The sequence below is a fragment of the Brachycentrus maculatus genome, unplaced genomic scaffold (genome assembly GCF_059751285.1).
Source record: "Brachycentrus maculatus isolate JH-2025_06_01 unplaced genomic scaffold, ASM5975128v1 h1tg001197l, whole genome shotgun sequence".
Classification (NCBI taxonomy): domain Eukaryota; kingdom Metazoa; phylum Arthropoda; class Insecta; order Trichoptera; family Brachycentridae; genus Brachycentrus; species Brachycentrus maculatus.
In genome coordinates this window covers 35101-55216 of record NW_028281884.1, presented here as the reverse complement: position 1 = coordinate 55216, position 20116 = coordinate 35101, and the positions used below count along the sequence as shown (strand labels likewise).

The 20116-nt window shown below is 37.6% G+C and overlaps 1 protein-coding gene across 1 annotated transcript; it reads left to right on the top strand.

Moving 5' to 3' along the window:
- Nucleotides 1-16156: 16156 nt before the first annotated feature.
- On the top strand, nt 16157-19866 carry LOC148299299 (G surface protein, allelic form 156-like; the record flags this gene model as incomplete). Its single annotated transcript, XM_088276222.1, has 1 exon — nt 16157-19866. A coding segment is annotated over one exon (3710 nt), but the record flags the coding sequence as incomplete, so codon positions are not given.
- Nucleotides 19867-20116: the final 250 nt, after the last annotated feature.

The following is a 20116-nucleotide window of genomic DNA, read 5'->3' as shown; positions in this document are numbered from 1 at the left end:
TCCCACCCAACCCAACCCCAACCCCAACCCCAACCCCAACCCCAACCCCAACCCCAACCCCAACCCCAACCCCTATATTCCTCAGATTATAACTGACGAGGAAGGTAATCAACAAAATTATATATACTATTAATACATAAAATATATGCAAAATTGAATTATATTAAAATCTATAATATGAAACAATCAACAAGATGGAATTCTTTACACTAATCCTTCTCAACTGTGATTGTTATTGCTGAATCACATTTCTAAACTATTATTTAGTAATATTTCAAAAATTTCTACATTAATATATATATGTTCACCATTTTATTCGAGTGGCCAATACGACTACAGTACAAAATAATCTTAATTTCGAAGTTGATTTCTAAGATGAAAGGCAATAAAAGGCCAATAATTGCTCGATAAATGTTTGGTGCCGTTGCTTCTTCTGTCAGGAATTATCAGCATCAGTTTCTATTAATTGTAATTTGAATAACTATTATATAATAATTTCGAAAGAATGAAACTCGCGAGAGCAAAACAGGGATCGATGGATTATACCATAAAATAAAATAACTGCTCGATTGATAACGAATTGATCGAATCAAACAAGGAAAGCATGATCTCTAGGGAATATAAAATTCTAACCCTAGACAAAACAGAAGGCTCTTGGAGTGAGACTTAATGCCTCAAATTCACAATCTTTATCCATTATTACCATCAGATATTCAATTCGAACACAAAACGTAAATCAGTGCAGATTTTTAAACAAGCTGCACAATTTTTGGGGACTAGAACCCCAAGGCAGTGCAGAAGCCATTTTCAAAAACTAAAGAACAGATTTAAGACTCTGCTTAGGATGCGTAAGTTCTGGATTAACAAACTTGGAGAATAGGCATATAATTAGCATTACGCCTAGATTACTCGCGATTTTCAGTAATCTGGGAAATAAACCAACATCAAGGAATCAACCACCAAAATGATCAACATTGCGATCCAAACCGACGCCTTGCTTTTTCTAGGCGAAACAAATCCCCCTCGGGGTTATTTCCTTGAGGATTGTGAGACTCCTTAACACCATCACTCAATTATGAGCCTCCCCAATTGGACAGAACATCCTTCAATCATAGATTTTCATAACCATTGGGCATGGCAGAACATGAATTACAATATTCTGCTAAACCTTCACTCTTCAGCCTTCGCTCTTCACTGGATGACAAATACCATTGATCATGCATGAATTAATTATTTATTTTCTGCAAATAGAAATACATTATTATTCTGAAAAAGTGCAACTCTATAATGCAATTAATGCCGAAAAAAAAAGCAACAATTTTGTGAATATGAGGCCATTTTGCACATTATTTCACTGGCAAATAATCTCTTAATTCCTAAATTTTAGGGATGTTTTCGCCAATATATATATAAACAATCCTGCATATAATTACATAGTCATAGTATTATATGGCTTGGATTTGCTGAATTATATTAATCTATTATTTCTGAGTGCTATAACACTAACACGAATATAAATACTGATAAATCGAGAAACTAACCATGGAAACTGTAGCTCCCTATCTAGAAAGTGTAGTGTCCTATCTTAAGTCTCAATAAGCTTTGGTTCAGTTATTTGAGGAAATAGCGAAAAATCCCTATTTTAAGTAGTTTCTCATTGTGGCAATCATTCTCGTTGGATTAATTCTGGGGAGGATGAGCCATCAAAGGAAGCTCACCCATTTGATCAGCATGGTGAATGATGCTGAAAACACCCGCAAAAGCCTATAAAAACGGATACTGAATACCATCACCCCTCTGAATTGGCTCACCAATAAAAAAATAATCCTCATCCTCCTTAGTGCAATCATCATAGTTTGCAATATTGCAGTATTCTACATCAACAAACAGCCCAACATCATTATCATTGCCGTTTCCGGAATGGTGATAATTTTGTTATGGCTGGCCTATATCATCAGCCTGAAGTATTTGAAATTCAAGAAAAATGCTCTCGAAGCCACACTAAAATCAACAAGCACAGTCGCAGACATCGAAATGAAACAAATACTATAAATCCTAGGCGGAGATATCCAGTAACGAATGAAACAAATGTATGAGCAATAACTCGAACAGACATTCAATAAGCAATCACAGTAGCCATGCAAACTCTACAAATGTTTCACTTAGAAGAAGACCTATACTGAACTCTTCGCTCTTTATTAGGAAATGGAAAAACTTATCAAACAAGTGTCATTCTGCGAAATCTGTCTGACTCATAGCAATATAAGCACACATTAGTTGCAGTTAGTAGCATTCGAAAACTAAGTGAAGTTCTATGAACGAAACTTGCAGAATTTGCCTAAGCTTACATTGAATAATCAGAAGGAGTTGGTGAATCGGATGCTGAGGGAGTATCAGATTGTTGGCGAGAAGATTAATAAGATTTGTAAAAGGGGGTGTTGTATCAAGCAGAGGATTGCGATTGAAAACTGTAAGAATAAGTATCATTAGAAAATGAAGAAATTGACCAGTTTACTTTGATATGCATCTAATATGTTCATACTCGCATCATTCTGTCATACTTATAGTTATACTGAAATCATACACACATGCACACATATACAGACACCCATACTATTTAAATAGATTTCAGTCTGATAGCCCTTAATTTATGAACTGGATAATCTATATTATAATATTTGTTGGCGAGTGATCAAAATGCAGCCAGAGCCAAACAATCCAATTTAGTCCCGGACTACACACAAACAACTTATCGATGAACATAGGAACTTCCAGTAAAACTTTTGCATATAAATAGCCGAACAGCCATTGATTCCATCGTGCAAACCCTTGGGCATGACGTGTTCCAAAACTACTATTCAATAGCTATCATCGGAGTGCAAAACAGTGGCAAAAGTACCTTGCTAAATCATCTATTCGGCACCAATTTCGATGTGCTTCAAAGTCTTAGTGGGACTAGGACTACTCGTGGAATTCTCTGCTCTCTCGATAAAAAAGAGAACTTCATTGTGTTTGATGTCGAGGGTAATGACGCTTTCGATCGAGGAGAAGAACAGGTACTGATTTTGTTTAATTTAGGAGTATTAGAAGATGGTGGCGACCTTTGCGCTATCTTCTGCTCATGTTCTTTTGATTAACATCTGGGCAAAATCCTTAGGAGGATATACTGGGTCGCAGTATGAGACTCTTAAGGTCGTCATGGAGATATGTGCTGAACAGTTTAAGCAGTAGTCCCCCAAAACCATCTTCTTTTGCGTGAGAGACTTCAACGAGGAACATGATGATGAAGGCGAAATACGTCGTAAAATTCAGAAAGATTTGAACAAACTATGGGCAGACCTCTAAAAACCCAAATCCATCTAAGCATATGCCGATAAACCTGAAAAGTTCTTCACTGTCGAAGTTTGCTGCCTGAGAAGATACCGTTAGGCAAAGCCTGAAGCCTTTGCATCCGATATTGAGAAATTGAGAAGTAGATTTATTACCCCGAATATCGATGGGTATGTTTTCCAAAAACAAAAGACTTAATTTAATTTGCCTGCTGTAGATTTCCCGAAACTGTGTGAAAATTCTTGGGAGTCAATAAAATCGAATAAAAAGCTTAATCTTCCAAATGAAAAAGAGCAATTAGCAAGTTTCAGGTGTTCTGCAATTTCTAACGAAATTACACTCTAATTTGAAAAAACAATCTAAAGTCTATCCGCATAAAAATAAATCCAAGACTACGGTGCCCTCAAGCTAGAATCCCTAAAGAAATACGACCAAGAAACCTATCATTATGGCAAACAGACCACATAACCCAAAAGATAAGAACTAATCTCCATTATTGACACCGAATTAAAAACAGTAATCTCCAAGAAGCTGACCCAGGAAGAAGATATTATTCTGACAAACTTCTTAGCAGAGTCCAAAACCGTTTCAGAGTAAAACAAATCTCTGGATGAGCATCTAAAGAAGCTGTTGCAAAAAAAACTCGATATGTTTATCAACATTATGAAAAAAATGAACTTCGAAATTACAAACAGGAAATAATACATTGATTTATTGGAGAAAAAGCTGCAAGCAAAGTTTGTGGCCATCAAGGAGCAGATGCTCATTGAAGCAAAAGAAGTCTTTGAAGCTGACTCGTCAAGGAGCATTCGACTAATGGGAACATAAATTATAAAAAACTATTTTGGTGTTGATTTCTGGATGAATGCCAAAAGATAGTTCGACCAGCTGAATTTGAAGCTAGTTGAGAAATATGCAAATAGGTTTGAATGGATTTCTGGAGAGTCGATGAATGCTGTGCAGTTCGATGATTTCTAGGAGCAGAACGAGGCAGATTTTATGACTGCTGTGCGCTTAGAAATTGAAAAGACTCTAGACACTCGAGTTTTCGAATACTTTATCCATTTTTTCAGAAAGTAGGATGAAGGGTAAGACCTTTTAAACTTCAATCTTCTCACCTAGGAACAAATAGCGCAGCATTTCGATAAGACTCGTGAGAAAGCAATCTTGCTCTTGAACCGACTTAATTAACCGAATTCTTCCCGGGCTCGCAGATCTTCGATAATGTAAACTTCATAATCAGAGCAGTATACTTTCTTCGAATCGACTTGGCTCTCTACAACTTCCTAGAAAATAGACAAGAAGATGATAGATGAGTACGAGAAAACAATCCGCCGCAAAGTAAGCTATACAAATATTAATAGAAAGAAGGAGAAATGAATCAAGTACCAATTTGGCTCTATGTAATTATCTTGTACTTTGTCTATGACGATCTTTGGTTTTCAGAGGCCGAACACCCAATAATTCATTACTTTCTCATGGCAATCATTCTGACTTGTGTCTTGTTACTCGCAATTGGACAAGGAAAGATCCTAAAATAATTCATAAGAATTGTGACAGATGCCATGAAGAATAGATTCGCCTTCCTCAGATGAGGAATCTCATAATGATTGTATACATACATTCATCGAGTAAATATAACAAATATAATTGCTGTATACTTACTTATTTATCTACAACTACTATCTCGGACTATATTCAAATATATAATCTTAACCAATAAACCAATAAACAAACAAACAAATAAACACACGAAATGGCAAACAATAACACAAGATCTCCGACAAACAACTTGCAACTTAATGCCTACAGCAGTTATAAGTCTGAGAGTCAGCCTGTATTTCAGGTTAATTCTTAGTATAATAAGGAAGAGAATTATGATGAAGATGACTACCAAGAGTAATCTTAATAGTAAGAAGATTAAAGTCATATGAAATCAATTGCCTCGAATAACAACCATAATAAAATTAACACAACTAAAAGCTATTAAAAGCATAAATACCCAACAAATCAGAGCATTAATCATAAAAGTAATTAAAGAAATCCCACAAAAAACAGAAAAAAAGAAAGTAACAGCAACAAAAAAGAAAAATAAAGTCGCAATAAGTAAGAAAATTCCATCGTCGACAAACAATAATATTAACAATAACAATAACAATAATTAGACTAACCTCCCTCCCCAAAAATAGTCCCTAACCCCCAAACAACAAGCATCCACAATAATTAATAATGTAATTGCCACTATCGATAGCAATATACTCTTCTGCTCGAATAACATAACAAATATCGCTCTGAAACAATAGAATAGAAATAGAAACAACTCGAAAACCAAACAAGAATTAACCAAACTTTCACCAAAGTTTATGAGAAACTCTCAAAGAAGTCTAATGATACGATTGCGGAAATAAATAAAGAGAATGCAAAGCGTTTGAGTAAACTCTAAAAGAAATATGAGTCTATAATAAAATAGTTGAAAGATAATGTGCAGAGTCTCTCAAATAAATGCAAGAGAATAGAAGGGTAGTGCAAAACTCTCGAAAAGGAGAAACTCGATATTATTGAGAACCATACAAATATGCTCTATCAAATATCGAATAGTGACAGTATTTGGGATTCTGGACAATAACGACATAATACCAGTAACAATTCCAACCCTAACCATGATCATTCTATTAATCAGAATGTGAAGCCAATGTATAAGCATTCTTACCAGCAGCTTGTCAGATTATATGAATTGGTCCTAGAGGAGAATAATGGGCTGAAGAAGTAAATATATTACCAGAAGAGAAATAGTGAGATGTCAGTAATGTATGCGGAGTAGTAATTAGCAACTAAGTATATCTCGAGCAATGCGAACGATATGAAATAAGGGAAATAAGGAAAAGAAGGGAAATAATCAACAAGCTCAAAAATAAAGAAGAAGAAAGTGCAGAATTAATCTACAAACAAAACAAAAACCCTCACAACAAAAAAGAAATGATAATAGAATAGTTTGATCTGCTATAATAATTTATTTGAGTTGATTAATCAGTTTAACACAGCAATTGTGCCAATAAGCTGAGTGATTTGTTTGGTAATTGCCTCGACTTTATCCATTGTTGCAGCTTCAACATGCAATCTGAGCAAATCTTCTGTGCCACTTGCCCTAAGGAATGCTTTCTTACCATCATTTTTCGCAATAATCTCTTCAATTTGTGCTTGTAGACCTGAAGGAGATACCACCTTATCCTCAATATCTGTAACTTTAAGTGCTTATTTATTTTTGACTGCTATTTTGGAAGTCTTTGACGGAAGATCTGTATACAAAGCGAGGGTGTCTTTGTAATCCATTTTCAAATATTGTAAGGCTAATTCCCACATCAACAAATTAGCAATAGCATCGCCAACTGCAGGGTTTGCCAAATAGCAGCAATTCAAATAAAATTCAATGAACAGGCACAGAGATTAGAGCTATTGGGCAAACTATTGGTTATTCTTGACCATGTCGGTGGAGAACAAGATTTCTCTGTTCTCGACAATTGCTTCGAGTTTGTTTAGGAAATTCGAATGGAATAAAATAGTGCCATGGCCATTTCCTTAAAAATTTACGCCGATGTCGTATTTCGAGGCTTTTTCGAATAAGAATTTGACGCCTGTTGCAGCGTATACTGGCTACATGTTGTAATGCTTCTTAAGATACTAGGAAGAGGAGTAGTTGGAATAAAAGGACTGTACGAAGCCAATTGTGGGGTTGGTAGGCACTGTCATTTGGAGTACTCCCATTTTATTGATCTTCAGGGTTTTTTCAGCAAGCTCATCAGTTATCTTTCTGAAGAATTATGTGAATACTGTTCCCTGCCGATCTCCATCAATAATTCTGAGCTTGCCAGCTTATTCAACACTAAATATAATAAACAAATTACTATTCAACAATACGGTCTGCATCGCCATCAAAGCTGATAAAACTGTTGTGGTCTGCCTTTTTATGTTCCCTTGGGAATTTGTTTTAGCTCTTGATATAATCCGCACCGCATTGATTGTTCAAGAGATCAGGGCTAGAATTGTTGAATAATGTAATATCGAGATATTCTTTGACCAAGGGTTGGAAATGCGGCATGATAACCCCTCCTACACCATTCGCACAATCAAGAGATCTTCTCTTAATTGTGGTATTCTTGTTCCAGCCTATATAGTTGGCAGCTTTGATGAAATACTGAGTGAAGTTATTCCAGTATGTGGATCGAATTGCCTCCATATCGATTTTATGCTCGTTAAGTTGCTTTGGTTTTATGACTTTGTTGAAGTGGTGTACTAATTAATATAATTGCTTATTTACCATAGTAGTGTAGTTGTGGAGTTGTTGTTAAGCCGAAATTCAGGGCTGTTCCACCTTGGGACTCCAATCCTTTTGTGAGAAGCTAAAGGAGCGATGCGGTTGAAGGACGAGTATCGCCTCCCACAAATACTTGAATCTTCTCATTAAAAATTGTTTGCTTCTGTCCAACCAGATATTTCTGGAACATTGCTACTGCTTTTTCAAGGGTTTACTCTTCAACGAACTGCTCAAGAACTTCCTCGTAATGCATTTCAAGGGAGCTTCCTTAATAATTTGACACTTTGATGCCATTATCTTCAATTTTGTTATGGCTGGCAGACATTACAACCCCCAAATTCAAAGATGGCCGAGTCTTGTTCAACAAGGCTACAAAAGCACCCACTCTAAATGCAATCTAGACTCAAATAATTTGTACGTATGGTATGTTGGCCGCGAGATCTCTGAACCCAGCAGTTCCAAATTTGGCCTTTTTCCCTAGTTTTAAAAACTCGGCTCTCAATTTCGTATCGAGTTATTGCGACAAATCTTCACCTTGCATTATTAAAAATTATAAATATCCTAACTTTTAAAGCAGGTTAGTTTATCCTATTAACGCAAATAAACAAACAAACCAAATAATTGCCGAAACAATAATAAAACAATCATTAGTCCGTATTTATCCACTTTCATAGCCCTCAATTCCATGTTTTAATAAGCCCATCCGCCCCACCAGTACAGACCTTAGCGCCATATGGCATACTATTATTCAACAAGCAATAAATGCTCTCATCATACTTTTTGTAATGGCATTACTCCTTCGAATTTACCATTTGATAATTGCGTAGATCTATTGTAAATATGCTGCCTGAATGACTGCATGCAATCAGCTGCCACTAATTCAAATAGCTAATACAACTTAACGGAATGTTTGATGTTTGGATTTTACGGATCATCTTATCTGTCGATAAGCTGAATAACCTAATGAAGCCATCCTAGCATGCACTTGCAATAGTTCTTGTTGTTTTGGAGAAAGCTGTTTGATTAATTTGACTGTTCAGAGGTTAAGACCCTTTATCGATTTCATAGAGTAGCTTTTGTCGCAGTTTCGCGGTATTTAAATCCCATACGTGAATCCTTGGGGCGTTGCTACATCCGCTCAGGAAACATTATGCAGATATCCATTATAGGCAGGTTCCTTTGACTATTAATTACGCAATTCTGTACATTGCTTTTATTTATAGGAGTTTTTGAATGTAAATGGTTAACTGCGACTACTGAAGGATGAGCTGTCGAATTTTATCTAAAAATGCCGGATTATACCATCGGAACTCGAACTCAATAAATTCTATTTGTATCAATATTGAGGTACATTGTTGTTGAGGGCCAGTTACCAGACTATTTATTGATCATCTGTGGGTTTATTCGAATTGTTCCAAAATGCTAAAGGAGTTGCAGTTTATTCAGGGTTCTTGTTTTTCAATGACCAATATTTTATGATGCCTTAGCTGCCTCCTGTAACTAAAATAGACTCTTCGGGGTTGAACTGGCTCTGGCAGCCAGTTAATGCAAACAATGGCCCTGTATGCTACCTAAATGTCTTCAAAGGCTCTAAATGCATAGTTTTATTCTCCCAAAAAGCCTTATAGTTCCAAAATTTAACCAAACAATCCTCAGAAATAGTAACAATGAAATCAGCTGTTTAATTCGAGTATATTTTCCTAACCGCATCGAGGTGTGCAACAACTGACCCATATTCTTTTAATTTTAAGTTATTACTGTTACTATTGTTTGTAAAAAGCATTGACTGCTGCCCTTGGCTATTCATTTTATTTTAGTATAAAGGCAGATCTTCCTTGATGTTGGGAATTTCTTTAAAATTGATACCCACATCGATCATAATTCTATATAATGATAGAGGAGTACTGCTTTAGGAATAATTAGTGGCCTCCGTCGTTCACTTTTTATTAAATGTGGAAATTTTGCATTAATTGCTGGATTTACTCTTTGAGCTTATTCTGCTATTTTCGGATTTTTTATTGGTTTTGAATATTATCGATTGAGGCCGACTTTCTTTTATTGTTGCCCCGATCTTGCATTCGAGATTATATCAATGCTATTTAGAGCATTTTAATGCGGTTTATAAGATCGAAGCTTATTGTTGCATTAGTATCGATTTACGCTTCTAATCTATTTATTTTCTCTTAAAGCCTTTGTTTCTCGAGTTTCCATTCCTATTCAAGAATCTGGCACTTTGTGTGTTATTTCTAAATATTGCATGTGTTGTTACTTGCAGAAAGTTTATGACGGATGCCCAGGAAATATTGTTGTTATTATTGTTAGGGTTTGTGTTTGATGCCGTTATGATAGGAGAGCCAAAATACTCTTCAGATGTTTCTGAATTATTGGAATTAAGAGAAGCCTATTGCATTTATGTCTCAATCTTATTGTAATTATAGGTGCGACTTATCGAATATTTATTAATATTTGAATTTATGTATATCTATGAATATCTGTATGAATATATATCTGTATGAATATATATCTGTAAGAATATGTGTATGAATATGTGCATGTATTGAGGTGATGATTCGAGTTTAAAATCACTACTATTTTTTGGTCTCTTTTTTCTATTCTCCTTCCTCTTCCTTCTTTGTCAGTAAGGGCTGCTATTCATCCATGTTATTATTGTTTGCTTATTCTAAGCTGAGACGAATGGCCAGTTGCTCCAATTATTCCTCTGTTGGCTACCTATCGGCTTGGTTCTGATTAACATTGTTAGTATTGGCACCCTGACTGGCATTGTTGTTGCTGCCGGGAATCTGTGCTTGGCTATCGAGCAGACTCATTCTAATAGCTTCTGCCAATTAAGGATCTTCTTCTTCCATCTGATTTCCACCCATTGCTGGAGCTTGCGCAAACAGTAGAGAATTCAATATCTTTTCACTCAGATAAACCTATCCTGGCTCAACAAACAAAGAGTGGCTATTGTCATCTTGTTGAATAGCAGTCATAAAAATTTAGACTTTATTCTTTTGTTCATCGGAGCAGTCTCCAAAACAAACCAAATCAACAGCAACACTGTTCTTTTTGAGTTTCTTGGCAAATATTTTGAGTGTCTCTGCATCTTCGGTTATTGTCGAGCCAACAAAGCAAATCATGCGTTGTTTTTGAGTATCATTCGACCGATGCTTTAGAGCTAACTGCCCAATTTGCAAGGCTTGCGTAAAGTGGAGAGAACCATGCAATTTGACTCCAAATAGATATGAGTTAACTTTGGTTGAGTCATTGGAAAGAGTGCATAGAATTTAAACTTGTTGGCCTCCCATTAATCCTAAACCAACAGAAGATTGGATGTTGGATTCGAGCTTCCCTTGAATGAGTAGGCTTGCAGAATCAACTTGTGATTACCATCGAGTGGGTAAGTAGTCGCCATTTAAAGAGTAGGAGGAGTTATCGAGCATGATCAGTGTAGCTTCGAGTGACATTTTAAAAAATATTTAAATTATATTCATAACCATTGTCGATTAATTAGCACTTAAATGAATATTTGCTAACAATAATTGAGACTTATAATTGAAGATATTTTGTCTGTTATAATGCTCTTGTTCGAGATTTTGTGTTGTCATCTTCTTTAATATCAATGAAAAATCATTATAAGCTCAATTGATGAAGAGTCTCCACCATAATTAATGGCTATCTTCCGAGAGTTACTAACAGAATCAAATAAATATCAAACAACCAAACAACAATGAACTCATAGACTCCATTTTCATTCATATACATATACTCCATCTATATAAACCACAATAAATAATTGTCAGAATAATTCTATTAACTATTATGGTATCACCACTATAATGGTATCATCATTATTTAATTCCGATGCGCAAACTAGCCCAATCCTATCAACAACCCTCAAACTAGTAACATTAGTTCTATTCTTTCATCACAGAACATCACCAACCAACAGAAATAAGCCTTCCTCTCTCTAAATCCGATATTAAAGAATTCAGCATACAACGAATCCCACAAAGCAAGATCTCCACAACTTTACAGCAACTTTACAATATCCAATAATCCAAAATATTAAGAATATCTCCAGTTCTGCTCTTTCCTATTTCTCTGCATATTCTAATTGGACTTGTTTTGATCTATGTGTCGATTCTCTTGTTGATTGTGTCTTTGTTCAATTTGATACTGTTCTTCTTAATGGCTGGCTTAAATTGGAAGTATGTAAAGTGGAGTATTAAAATGATAGTGGAGAGAAGAGAGAAAAGGAGAAATGCTCATATAAAGAAACTGCTCGATACATAAAACAAAAACTATTACTCTAAGAAACTTATTAGGTGGGTATTTTAGCATGATCAGAATCTTATAGTTATACATAATTTAAGATTTGTCGATTGAAAGGATCTACCAACTTCTGCTGATAAAAACAAAATAAAGTAAATCTCATATTCCCCACATTTGCATTTGATATTTCCATACTTTGATCATTAATATCATTCACATCATAAGAATAGTTCAGTCATCAATATTTTACTTTATGAGACTTTAAACACTCAAAGGCTCACTCTCCTGAACAATATCCAATTGCTCTTTCGGATTTATTTTCGAATATGACCGAAGTCCTTCATGCTGTTCTTTTAGTTGCCGTTTAATCTACTATCTTCTTTTCTTAGCAATGTTCAACCCTTATCTGAGTCTTCCAATAACTTCCTCGTTCTTCGGAAACAGCCCTTTCTCTTTTTCACATTGAATCATTTAATTTTCGTATTTCTCACAGATTCCTCGATCGAACATATTTTTCTCCAAACACAAGTTGTAGTCCACATAGCTATTACGACAAGGAGTGGCATATTTCTTATTTTACTTTATGAGACCGATTGGAATATCCGACCTTGACATCACATTGCATTTCATTAGAAAGCGAAGCTGATTGTCTTTGTAGCCTTCCCTTGTATTGAAATTATAGTAGAAGTTGTCGTATTTCTTTGTGTACATCTTCGATTGTATGTCTTCGCTGTTATGGGATTTAATGTTAATATTTAAGTATGATTAAATGAACATAGGGATAAGAATGAGGATTAGAATAAGGATTAGAATAAGGATTAGAATAAAGATTAGAATAAGGGGTTGGGGTTGGGGTTGGGGTTGGGGTTGGGGTTGGGGTTGGGGTTGGGGTTGGGGTTGGGGTTGGGGTTGGGGTTGGGTTGGGATTATTATAAGCAGATGAAAAGTAGCAAAGGCAAAGGCCGCATGAAATCAGCAAATATCTACGTCCCTAAAAAATAACCGCTCCCGCTTCCTTAGTACTTACCCAATAATGTAGTGTCCAACTAAATGTTTCGACATGGCTGAAGGATTCACATGGACTATATGATTATGAGGCAACATAAAGTAAATGCGAGAAATAGACTATAAACTTAGTAGAATCTTCTAAAATCTATCGGCATATTGTTAGTAAAATTTATAATAACTTAGCAATGAGGACTCAAATTGTTTCAAGTGCAACAATAGGACAAATTCCTGCTGAAAGCATATTTATCGCATCAGTTATAATTGATAGATAGAACCAGAAATATTAAATTTTGCCAGAGCAGATGAGTGGAATACCTTCGAATGTTGACGCTCGGAAAGATAGTCCTCATTTACTTCATAATAGCTATCTAGTTACGAGATAGTATCAGTCGAAGTCAGGAATTGATGGCTATCCCCTTAGTAAATATAAAATAATCTTAGTGGCCGGAAGTGTGATTCGTTTAGGAAGAGTTTAATTTATTGTTTTGTAAATTAGCACAGATAAGAAGCTAATAAGCCATAAGAAAACATCTCATTTGGAATTGAATCAGGGCAATCATAATGTTGAGGCCAATTTAAGTGGCTCATGCAAAATATGTCTTTGTGAGGAATCTACAGAAGATGATCCTCTGATAAATCCGTGTAACTGTAAAGGGTCTTGTGAGTTTATTCATGTTGGATGTCTCAAAAATTGGATAAACAGCAAAGTCAAAAAATAGCTTAATGACATAGTAGTAAGCTATAACTTTTCCAAATTCTAATGCGAAATCTGTAAATCAGCATTTCCAAAAACTGTTACTATGGTCAATGGAACTGAAATTGATATGATTACAATCGAGAAATCAGAAAAACCATATATCATTCTCTAGAGTGCCAATGGGGGAGATGAAAAGAAATAAAGGAATCTGCATGTAGTTTATGCTAATAAAGGAACACCTTTAAGAGTTGGCCGTGGACATCAGTGTGAGATGAGAGTCAGCGATATTTCAGTTTCGAGAATTCATGCGGAAGTCAGATTTTAAAATGACTAATTCTACGTGAAAGACCTGAAATCGAAATTTGGAACTCTTGTCAAATTTGGTGAACAAATCGAATTGAAAGATAAATTTAAACTGCAACATGGTAGAGTGTGTATCGAATTCAAATTGAAAACTCAACAACCGAAAGCGGAATGTTAGAACAATACAGATGATGGCTATTAGTCATGAAATCAATGAATTGATGTCAAAGTAAACGAATTATAAATGAAATCTATATTTATTCATATCATATGAAGAAAATCAATATGGAAATTCAGCAATCAATAGTTTGGTTGTCATTTGCGTCTATTCTTTTCCAATTACTCGCGATTTATGGCATTGGGCTTATATGCTTATGTTGAACCCACATATATCTCTGCTTATTAATCTGTACTCCCACAAATAAAAATCACTTTTTTTACTCCCAATCTTTCAGCTTAAAATATGCCTGCATCGATAAATAGATAATTCATAATCATCCAGATGCTTATTTCATTCCAAGCGAAGAATAAACGTTACTTTCATATCGATTTGCGATTTTTCTTCAGATAATCTCGAGATTCGGAATACAATTGAAGGAAATATAGATTACATTATAATTTAGACACATACTATATTTTAAAAGCGACACATACAATTAATGACCTATTAGTTAATTTACATAAAAAAATTCTTCTTAATTCTTGCAAACAAAAAATACCGACGATTTATTTCCAAAAACCACTCAAATAAAAGAATTTTATCATATGAAATATAAAGGCGATCATAGAGTTTTAGCAAATATACGTAGAGCCTCGCAGATTCGGCGATCATTGTTTCGTGGACAATGGTGCTTCTATGTTGAGGCTTCAATGCAATTCTCTGGATTATTTACATATAGTATATGAATGAATGGATGTGATTAATAGAGTATTCAATGCTTGACAGTATTTATTCCTACTTAACTGCCGAAGTGTTTCAGTAGATTTAACCATAAAAGATCATACTCCATAAAATAATTTTAAATCAAAAAGTGATTGCTTAGGAAGTTTAGTACTCTTTAGATATATTAACTAGCGTGAGTTTCCGACAGTTTTCCTCTGAAATTTCAAATTAATTTTCAATCGGTTATTTAGCGTCTAATTTAATAATAGCCATAGGCATATGTGAACATGATGGATATAAAAATAAGAACAAGACAGAGAGTTAGACTCCAAAACTTTGATCTAGATATTATTTGGAATAGGGAGTTTGTTTTGTATCCGAAAAATTTATATGCTTAAATTTCAGAGACATGAATTAAATTGAAAAGCATGACTCCTTTTGTGAAAGATCCTAGATGAGAATTCATTGCAAGTGCTTTCTTTTCAGATCTACTGCTTTTTTTCAGATATCTATCTACTGGAAATACTAAATAAAAACAATAGTTGAATTTCATGCGATCGAGATTGTGGCGCTTAACACAAATATTTGAAAAGCATAGCTAACTAGGATTCGTTTAATATAGTTTAATCTTTAAGAAACATCAAGCCTTAGTCTGAAGAATGGCTTGGGTCGTTGGAATACCGCTGACTTAAATTGAAGTATAATGAAGAAAATTTATCTGCATAAAATAATATATATCAAAACATGTTTAAGCCGAGCTGGTGGATAATCACTCTAGCTATTATTAGCTTCGTTGCTACTCAGAACGTGAGCGCTGATCTCGCTAATGACCCTGAACTGTTGGCCATTGTAAATAACTACTTTGGATGCAAAACTTGGGAAGATGGAATCTGCACATAGTGCTCTCAAAACTTTTATTTTAATAATAAAGGAATCTGCTGCGAAGTCAAGGCTTTCTGCAAAGTTTTCAATCAAGGTCTTGGCCTTTGTGAGGCTTGCTATGAAGGATACACTATTTCTAATGATACCTGTGTTGCTCTTGATAATTCTTCTCCAGCACGTATTGGCTGCAAAACTTGGGTTAATGGAGTTTGTACCTAATGCTCAACTCGATGGTTTTTCTCTTCCAACGGCATTTGTTCTCCCGTTTCTAACACATGCAGAACTTGGGGAACCAATGGTCAATGCGATACTTGCTATAAAGGCTATAAAATCAATAATGGTGCGTGTATTGCAGAATAAACTAAACAACCAAGTGATTTGGGATGTGGCGTTTGGGATTGGGAAAATGACGTTTGTCTTGAATGTTCTCAAAGATGGTTTTCTAGTAATGGAGTTTGTATTCCAGTCGATGATTTTTGCCGAACTTGGAATGCTAGAGGAGATTGTACTGAATGTTATAAGGGTTATGCTTTAAACAATGGAGAATGTACCAGAACTGCTGAACAACCTCCCAAGGATCTCGGATGCAAAACCTGGGATTGGGACAAACAAGTCTGCCTCGAATGTTCATTCAACTGGGTTAGCGTCAACGGTGCCTGCGTGCCAGTCTCTAGCCAATGCGCCTCTTTCAACGCTCAAGGAGCTTGCGTCACATGCTACAAGGGATATGAATTGAGCAACGGACAATGTGTTGCCTCTAAAGTTACTGGACCCAAGGATCTCGGATGCAAAACCTGGGATTGGGACAAACAAGTCTGCCTCGAATGTTCATTCAACTGGGTTAGCGTCAACGGTGCCTGCGTGCCAGTCTCTAGCCAATGCGCCTCTTTCAACGCTCAAGGAGCTTGCGTCACATGCTACAAGGGATATGAATTGAGCAACGGACAATGTGTTGCCTCTAAAGTTACTGGACCCAAGGATCTCGGATGCAAAACCTGGGATTGGGACAAACAAGTCTGCCTCGAATGTTCATTCAACTGGGTTAGCGTCAACGGTGCCTGCGTGCCAGTCTCTAGCCAATGCGCTACATCAAACGCTCAAGGAGCTTGCGTCACATGCTACAAGGGATATGAATTGAGCAACGGACAATGTGTTGCCTCTAAAGTTACTGGACCCAAGGATCTCGGATGCAAAACCTGGGATTGGGACAAACAAGTCTGCCTCGAATGTTCATTCAACTGGGTTAGCGTCAACGGTGCCTGCGTGCCAGTCTCTAGCCAATGCGCTACATCAAACGCTCAAGGAGCTTGCGTCACATGCTACAAGGGATATGAATTGAGCAACGGACAATGTGTTGCCTCTAAAGTTACTGGACCCAAGGATCTCGGATGCAAAACCTGGGATTGGGACAAACAAGTCTGCCTCGAATGTTCATTCAACTGGGTTAGCGTCAACGGTGCCTGCGTGCCAGTCTCTAGCCAATGCGCTACATCAAACGCTCAAGGAGCTTGCGTCACATGCTACAAGGGATATGAATTGAGCAACGGACAATGTGTTGCCTCTAAAGTTACTGGACCCAAGGATCTCGGATGCAAAACCTGGGATTGGGACAAACAAGTCTGCCTCGAATGTTCATTCAACTGGGTTAGCGTCAACGGTGCCTGCGTGCCAGTCTCTAGCCAATGCGCCTCTTTCAACGCTCAAGGAGCTTGCGTCACATGCTACAAGGGATATGAATTGAGCAACGGACAATGTGTTGCCTCTAAAGTTACTGGACCCAAGGATCTCGGATGCAAAACCTGGGATTGGGACAAACAAGTCTGCCTCGAATGTTCATTCAACTGGGTTAGCGTCAACGGTGCCTGCGTGCCAGTCTCTAGCCAATGCGCTACATCAAACGCTCAAGGAGCTTGCGTCACATGCTACAAGGGATATGAATTGAGCAACGGACAATGTGTTGCCTCTAAAGTTACTGGACCCAAGGATCTCGGATGCAAAACCTGGGATTGGGACAAACAAGTCTGCCTCGAATGTTCATTCAACTGGGTTAGCGTCAACGGTGCCTGCGTGCCAGTCTCTAGCCAATGCGCCTCTTTCAACGCTCAAGGAGCTTGCGTCACATGCTACAAGGGATATGAATTGAGCAACGGACAATGTGTTGCCTCTAAAGTTACTGGACCCAAGGATCTCGGATGCAAAACCTGGGATTGGGACAAACAAGTCTGCCTCGAATGTTCATTCAACTGGGTTAGCGTCAACGGTGCCTGCGTGCCAGTCTCTAGCCAATGCGCTACATCAAACGCTCAAGGAGCTTGCGTCACATGCTACAAGGGATATGAATTGAGCAACGGACAATGTGTTGCCTCTAAAGTTACTGGACCCAAGGATCTCGGATGCAAAACCTGGGATTGGGACAAACAAGTCTGCCTCGAATGTTCATTCAACTGGGTTAGCGTCAACGGTGCCTGCGTGCCAGTCTCTAGCCAATGCGCCTCTTTCAACGCTCAAGGAGCTTGCGTCACATGCTACAAGGGATATGAATTGAGCAACGGACAATGTGTTGCCTCTAAAGTTACTGGACCCAAGGATCTCGGATGCAAAACCTGGGATTGGGACAAACAAGTCTGCCTCGAATGTTCATTCAACTGGGTTAGCGTCAACGGTGCCTGCGTGCCAGTCTCTAGCCAATGCGCTACATCAAACGCTCAAGGAGCTTGCGTCACATGCTACAAGGGATATGAATTGAGCAACGGACAATGTGTTGCCTCTAAAGTTACTGGACCCAAGGATCTCGGATGCAAAACCTGGGATTGGGACAAACAAGTCTGCCTCGAATGTTCATTCAACTGGGTTAGCGTCAACGGTGCCTGCGTGCCAGTCTCTAGCCAATGCGCTACATCAAACGCTCAAGGAGCTTGCGTCACATGCTACAAGGGATATGAATTGAGCAACGGACAATGTGTTGCCTCTAAAGTTACTGGACCCAAGGATCTCGGATGCAAAACCTGGGATTGGGACAAACAAGTCTGCCTCGAATGTTCATTCAACTGGGTTAGCGTCAACGGTGCCTGCGTGCCAGTCTCTAGCCAATGCGCTACATCAAACGCTCAAGGAGCTTGCGTCACATGCTACAAGGGATATGAATTGAGCAACGGACAATGTGTTGCCTCTAAAGTTACTGGACCCAAGGATCTCGGATGCAAAACCTGGGATTGGGACAAACAAGTCTGCCTCGAATGTTCATTCAACTGGGTTAGCGTCAACGGTGCCTGCGTGCCAGTCTCTAGCCAATGCGCTACATCAAACGCTCAAGGAGCTTGCGTCACATGCTACAAGGGATATGAATTGAGCAACGGACAATGTGTTGCCTCTAAAGTTACTGGACCCAAGGATCTCGGATGCAAAACCTGGGATTGGGACAAACAAGTCTGCCTCGAATGTTCATTCAACTGGGTTAGCGTCAACGGTGCCTGCGTGCCAGTCTCTAGCCAATGCGCTACATCAAACGCTCAAGGAGCTTGCGTCACATGCTACAAGGGATATGAATTGAGCAACGGACAATGTGTTGCCTCTAAAGTTACTGGACCCAAGGATCTCGGATGCAAAACCTGGGATTGGGACAAACAAGTCTGCCTCGAATGTTCATTCAACTGGGTTAGCGTCAACGGTGCCTGCGTGCCAGTCTCTAGCCAATGCGCCTCTTTCAACGCTCAAGGAGCTTGCGTCACATGCTACAAGGGATATGAATTGAGCAACGGACAATGTGTTGCCTCTAAAGTTACTGGACCCAAGGATCTCGGATGCAAAACCTGGGATTGGGACAAACAAGTCTGCCTCGAATGTTCATTCAACTGGGTTAGCGTCAACGGTGCCTGCGTGCCAGTCTCTAGCCAATGCGCTACATCAAACGCTCAAGGAGCTTGCGTCACATGCTACAAGGGATATGAATTGAGCAACGGACAATGTGTTGCCTCTAAAGTTACTGGACCCAAGGATCTCGGATGCAAAACCTGGGATTGGGACAAACAAGTCTGCCTCGAATGTTCAGCAAGATGGGTTAAAGATCAAAGATCAGGAGCTTGCCTCCCAGTTAATGACAATTGTGCTACATTCGACCTTAATGGCTCTTGCGCATCATGCTATAAAGGATATTTATTGAAAGGCGGAATCTGTTAAGTCGGAAATTTGCTTTGTAAAACTACTAGCAGCAATGGAACCTGCTTAACTTGTTTCAATGGATTCGTATTATATAAGAGCAACTGTGTACCTCTCAAACAGATTGCTGATATCGTACTTTACTATACTTAGTGCTGCCCTTAAAAGCTCGAATAATTAAAACTGTCAGGCAGACTCTGAATATGATAAATAATTCAATCTATTATTATTTTTGTTCTCAATCTTTTCTATTAATCATTCATTCAGAACC